The sequence below is a fragment of the Anneissia japonica genome, unplaced genomic scaffold (assembly GCF_011630105.1).
Source record: "Anneissia japonica isolate Jap-2015-1 unplaced genomic scaffold, ASM1163010v1 scaffold2688_len169915_cov171, whole genome shotgun sequence".
Classification (NCBI taxonomy): Eukaryota; Metazoa; Echinodermata; class Crinoidea; order Comatulida; family Comatulidae; genus Anneissia; species Anneissia japonica.
The window spans coordinates 75,674-82,606 of NW_022689679.1; the positions used below are offsets into that span (position 1 = coordinate 75,674).

Below are 6,933 nucleotides of genomic sequence, written 5' to 3' on the forward strand. Positions count from 1 at the left end.
TAGTGCTCGATACACGTGATAATGCAGAGCGTAAATATTGAAAGTATTGAAAATGTAGAACTTGTAGAACTGGGTATTATCACTCTACAGACTGTTTCATGCTAATGCAATCTTCAGGAGTGAGAGAATACAAGGGTTGTGCGAGTATATGAATGCTAAGACAGGTGAAATTAACTCATTTGCATTTTCACCTGTCTTAGCATTCATATACTCGCACAACCCTTGTATTCTCTCACTCCTGAAGATTGCATTAGCATGAAACAGTCTGTAGAGTGATAATACCCAGTTCTACAAGTTCTACATTTTTAATACTTTCAATATTTACGCTCTGCATTATCACGTGTATCGAGCACTATACGTTGCTAGTATTGCCAACTACATTTATTCATTATATATATATATATATATATATATATTTATATAGTATAAATCTTTAAAATAACAATATAATTTTAGAATAAGTATAAAAATGCAGTATGCTCCAACCTTCACTCATTGGAACACATGTTACGCCAACGTCATTGGAATGGAGGCATCCTTCATCAATTACGTCAGAATACTCACAGTCTATCAAACTCTCGTCGTCTTTCGTGCATTTCAGCTCCTGTAGGACATTATACCCAGTCCCTTTCCCATATGTAGCATTATTCGAGATGCTTATGGCTCCTTGGATGAACCCAAGTTGACTACATATTTTATGAGCCGTCTCCATAGAAACTGCTGTGTTGCATACGCTACCCCATACATCTTCCCCCACACTGTACTTCAATTCAAGACGACCCTGATATGACGACATCGAATTACCCTCTAACCGGTATTCTATGCCGCTACCTGCTGATGAATATTAATTATTATTATAGCACCATTGGTATTTATATCATAGTATAACGATAATATATCACAAAGGAGACCAACATAATATAAAACAGAAATACCTAAATTAATAAAGAGGGGACTGTCATGTATAATAAGAGAGAGGATGATGGGTTGACTTTTGTTGTTGTTGACAGGGGTTGCGCCAGGATGTCCCAGTCGAGAGAAAAGTGGGCGTGGTCAGGCGTCGTTTGAAATGTTTCAAAAGTGATTCAGGGGAGAAGCCTAAAAAAATTACAATTTAGAGATTTCAAAGGCTTATTTAATCGATTTTAGTGTTTACTAATGTGTAGAAAATATATGTAATTTTTTTTCTCTCCGACGAATCTTTTTTCTCCTCGACGGGTTGCCTTAGACCCCGGCCCCACTTACGATGGCGCCATCCCTGGTTGTTGATGATGATATGATGATGATGATGTTTCCTGCTGGAGATTGGTTAACAGATTTATTATTTATTTATTATAATGGTAAATATGATAATAATGATAAAGATGATGATGATATCATGACGATGATTATGATCCTTGGTGATAATGATCAGTTGCTGATAACTATTCTGATAATATTGTTAAGTGATGATGACGACGATGATGACTATGATGTTTGGTAATAATGAAGATAAAGAAGGCGGTGACAATGATGTTAATGGTGAATATGTTCACCATCTACAAGTCTAACTTAGCCAAAGGACAAATGCAACTGAACTACTAAATAAATTGGTTAAAAAATAAATAAAAAAGAATATAAAGTTTAAAGTTTAATGACGATCTTAAACCAGGGTGTGGATATAAGGACAATTTAAAGAAAAAGGTCCTAGACCAGATATTTCAAAATCTAATCAAAACTGTTTTAAAAGAAGCTATCTGGAAGAGTTAACCAAGTTAGAAGAAAATGTTATTAAATTGTAATGACGATCCAGATTTGGGTGTGGATTTGGGGGTCATTTAAAATGTCCCAGATTTAAATATCTCAAAAAAAAACGCATCAATGTATCTGAACGAAAGTTTTTGGAATGGTTTGTCATGGTCCATGAGAGAAATAATTAAATTGATGATCCGGAGAATGGTGTGGATATGAGGTCAATTTAAAAGGAACTTTCCAGGCCTAGATAAAAAAAAATGATAAATGCATCCTTTCTAAAACCTTTCTGGAATTCTTCATGGCCAAGGAATAAATTATGCAATATTGATGACTTTCCTGAGTAGGGTTTGTGAGATTCTTAAAATGGAACGTTCTAGACCTAAATATCGTAAAAACTGATTACTGAATCTGAATGAAACTTTCGAGAATAGTTTGTCATGATCCATGGAACAACAGTTGAAGGCTTTCAATGGCTACCGGGTCGGACATAACTATAAACGTATTAATTGTCTAGTTGGTTATGAAGTTGGATTTGTAAGCGAAAGGTCTCCGGTTCAAATCCAAGTGGAGCTTAAGATTCTGTTTTCCTTATTTATTTTTTCGAAATGAAAAGATACGTGGGAATTTTATACAGCGGGAATTATGATGTGGCGTAGGTACGCACTCTCGAAGTGGCTCTAAATATAAATATTATTATACACTTACATTTATATAAAGGAATACACGTTAAATTGACGACGGCAGCATCTTCTCCTTCCTCCGTCAACCATTCCCCATGTGCACACTCGAGTAACGATTCCTCGTCACCTCGACATTTCACAGAATCAAACGCTGGTTCTCCTGTAAACTCGCTCGGCGTCTGATCTGTAATAATAATACCAATGAAGCCGAGATTTCGGCAGGTAACAATTCCATTGGTAAAATTCCAGCCGGTGTTCAGAACCGGTTTCCATTCATTGGAATACAGAATTTCGACTACGCCACTGTAACTTGTCTTCGCTGTCGACTCAGCAACTCGCAGATAAATTTGGCCTATGGACAAATAAATTTCCATTCAATTCATGTTTTTGCTGCTAATGAAAATAAGTATTACTGCCAAACAAAAATACAATAAAATAGCTTAGAATTATAAGTGTTATACTGTCTTTATTATATGCATGGAGATAATTTAATTCAGTGGAATGAGTTACATGGAAGGGCAAAGACACATTGACACACACAATACATACACACAAACAATATACGAGAATTAGAATAAGGACAACGCAGACAAAACCAAGGAAAATACACGAAAGTGTACAGAAGAACAATAAAGATAATGCAATATATATTTATATACAAATAATAGATAAAAAAATATATACAAAAATAGATAGTAAAAATTGCCATTAAGTCGCAGAAAATGTAATTTATATATATATATATATATAATATACGTATAAACGTTGGACACCCCCACCTGGAAAAAACGTTTACATTGATTCATTCGTTAGCAAGGCCAAGTCTCATCTAGATACTTTCATAAATGAATGCTCAACCAAGAAACCTGAAAACAACCTTACAAAACCCGAACGCCGATCTATCACCAACCTTAAAAACAACGACGGCATTATCATCCGGAGAGCTGACAAGGGCGGTAACACAACAATTTTAAACAAGGAAGACTATATTAAAGAAGCGGAAGGACAACTTAAAGACTCTAATAACTATATCAATGGGAAGCTCAATGAAGAATTTGAGACAAATATTTTTTTTTTGAAAAATGGAAGTTTTTGTTGGTAAAAATAAATAAAGCTCTGTCCAAACTATCAAATTTAAATGACAGAATAAACGATATGCTCATATATGGGTGTAATGTGACAACTCACTCATATATTGGTGCATCACACAACTTTTTCACATAAAATGTGATTGTGTTGACAGAGCGTATAATTGAAGGTAGAATTTTGAGAAAAATTTATTGTTATACAAAATATAAAGTAGGTTGGAATTTATTTATATCGAAAACAGTTTACACATTTTGATTATAAAATAAAAGATCAGATTGAACAAGGGTTGGGGGACCAGCAAATATTCGGACAACTTTTCTTTTAGGAGCATAAGCCTACTAATTGTATACGATTGGAATTATTGTTAACCCAGACAAACAGTAACTAATAAATGAAAAGAACAAGAGAAGAATAAATGGTTTTAAGTATAGAACTAGAAATAAAATGAGAAAACACTTGGTGCAATGGAAGTCATCTGGGCTGCCGTTGCATTGACAAGATCTGGAGGTTCCAACTTTTGTTCAGGAGAATACATATTACCTGGTAGTGGTGTATATACGGTGGAGCGTGGTGGTATAGAAGATGCTTAAAGTAAAACATATACGATTAAGTAGTAAAAAATTACCTTATATGCAGTGGCGTATCTAGATGTCTTGAAATAGGGGAGTTGATGGGGGGCGCGAAGGTGAAGTGAGGGGGGAGGGGCTCGATGGTCAGTTGAGGGGCGCTAAATTGCAAATATCACCTAATAGGTGATTTTAAACTACTTGACCGTGATTTGAAACCAGTGTCAGTATAATTTTAGGTAAGCATGTGGATAACATAAGCAAGAATTTAGTCTAATGAAACTGTTTATCATCTTGATACCTTGTCACCACGGCGTCCAAACAGATGGATCTAACTTGACGTTGTTATGTGGGTGTTCTATAGATTATTGAAAATGGTAATATCCCCGAAAAAATAGATAAAATGACAGTTGAATGACCAACAAAGACAAATGAAGACAATAGTTCGTAATTAGAAGTTATTTAGTATAACTTTATTAGAAAAATTAATCTCAAAATACAGTTGCCGTCCCAGGCGTTGTCAGTGACGTCGTATGATTTTTGTGCAATTTTTACCAATTAACCCCTAAGTAAAAAATATTTGAGCCATTTCGTACCTTGCAAATCAACCGAGAAACCCGGTAGTTTATTGCTTGTTTATTGGTAGCGTCCCTTCGCCGCCAAAAGCAGTTTTTTGACAGTTGAAGGCTGGTTACGATTTGGTGGCACATCGATTGAGTATTTTCATTCATCTGACCATGTAAGTCAGTGGCGTATCTAGTTGCCTTGAAATAGGGGAGGGGTGGGCTGATGGGGGACGCGAAGGTGAAGTGAGTGGGCTCGATGATCAGTTGAGGGGCGCTAATTAGCAGAATAACGTGATTTAGGTGATTTTTAACTACTTGACCGTGATTTCGGAAACCAGTGTCAGTATAATCTTAGGTAAGCATGCGGTTAACATAAGCAACAATTTAGTCCATGAAACTTGTTTATCATCTTGATGCCTTCCGACGAAAATTGACCCTACCGGCGTCACCACGGCTTCCCCACCGATGGATCTAACGTGACGTTGTTATGTGGGTGTTTTATACATTATTGAGAATGGTAATATTACCGAAAAAATAGATAAAATGACAGTTGAATGACCAACAAAGACAACTGAAGACAATAGTTCGTCATTAGAAGTTATTTAGTATAACTTTTTCGGAAAATTAATCTCAAAATCGAGTTGCCGTCCCCGGTGTTGTCAGTGACGTCGTATGATATTTTTGCGAATTTTACCAATTAACCCCTAAGTAAAAAATAGTTGAGTCATGTAGTACCTTGCAAATCAAGCCAGAAACCCGGTAGTTTGTTGATTGTTTATTGGTAGCGTCCCTTCGCTGCCAAAAATAGTTTTTTTGGCAGTTGCTTCCCCGGTGACATCGTGAGGGCATGGTGAAGGCTATTTACGATTTGGTGGCACATCGATTGAGTATTTTCATTCATCTGGCCATGTAAGTCAGTGGCGTTATATAGATGTCTTGAAATGGGGGGGGGGCTGGTGATGCGGGTGCGAAAGTGAAGTGAGGGGACTCGATGATCAGTTGAGTGGCGCTAATTCGCAAAATAAGGTGATTTTTGGTGATTTTTAACTACTTGACCGTGATTTGAAACCAGTGTCAGTATAATTTTAGGTAAGCATGTGGTTAACATAAGCAAGAATTTAGTCCAATGAAACTGTTTATCATCTTGATACCTTCCGATGAAAATTGACCCTACCGGCGTTACCACGGCTTCCCCACCGATTGATCTAACGTGACGTTGTTATGTTGGTGTTTCATAGATTATTGAGAATGGTAATATCACCGACAAAAAAGATAAAATAGCAGTTGAATGACAAAGAAAGACAACTGAAGACAATAGTTCGTCATTAGAAGTTATTTAGTATAACTTTATTCGGAAATTTAATCTCAAAATCGAGTTGCCGTCCCCGGTGTTGTCAGTGACGTCGTATGATTTGTTTGCGAGTTTTACCAATTAAGCCCTAAGTAAAAAATAGTTGAGCCATGTAGTACCTTGCAAATCAAGCCAGAAACCTGGTAGTTTGTTGATTGTTTATTGGTAGCGTACCTTCGCTGCCAAAAATAGTATTTTGGCAGTTGCGTCCCCGGTGACATCGTGAGGACACGGTGAAGGCTGGTTACGATTTGGTGGCACATCGATTGAGTATTTTCATTCATCTGGCCAAATAAGTCAGTGGCGTATCTAGATGGGCTCGATGATCATGAGGAGGGCTAATTTGCAAAATAACGTGATTTTAGGTGATTTTTAACTACTTGACCGTGATTTGAAACCAGTGTCAGTATATAATCTTAGGTAAACATGTGGTTAACATAAGCAAGAATTTAGTGAAATAAAACTTATCATCTTCATAGGCCTACCTTCCGACGAAAATTTACCCTATCAGAGTCCCCACCGTTCGATCTAACGTGAAGTTGTTATGTGGGTGTTTTTATAGATTATTGAGAATGGTAATATCACCGAAAAAGTAACAACTGAAGACAATAGTTCATCATTAGAAATTATTTAGTATAACTTTATTCGGAAATTTAATCTCAAAATCGAGTTGCCGTCCCTGGCGTTGTCAGTGACGTCGTATGATTTGTGTCCGATTTTTAGTAATTAACACCTAAGTAAAAATAGTTGAGCCATGTAGTACATTGCAAATCAACCAAGAAACCCGGTAATTTGTTGATTGTTTATTGGTAGCGTCCCTTTGCTGCCAAAAATGTTTTTTTGCAGTTGCGTCCCCGGTGACATCGTGAGGCTGGTTACGATTTGGTGGCACATTGATTGAGTATTTTCATTCATCTGGCCATGTACGTCAGTGGCGTATCTATCTA

The 6,933-nt window shown here is 36.6% G+C and overlaps 1 protein-coding gene across 1 annotated transcript in view; it reads right to left on the reverse strand.

Moving 5' to 3' along the window:
- LOC117099827 (deleted in malignant brain tumors 1 protein-like) overlaps nucleotides 1-6,933 on the reverse strand; it is a 14,767-nt gene that overhangs the window by 3,046 nt on the left and 4,788 nt on the right. The window contains exons 4-5 of the mRNA XM_033239356.1: nucleotides 2,440-2,766; nucleotides 487-831 (exon numbers count right to left, since the gene is read on the reverse strand). Coding sequence (XP_033095247.1) covers nucleotides 487-831; nucleotides 2,440-2,766 — 672 coding nt within the window. The remainder of the gene's footprint in view (nucleotides 1-486; nucleotides 832-2,439; nucleotides 2,767-6,933) is intronic.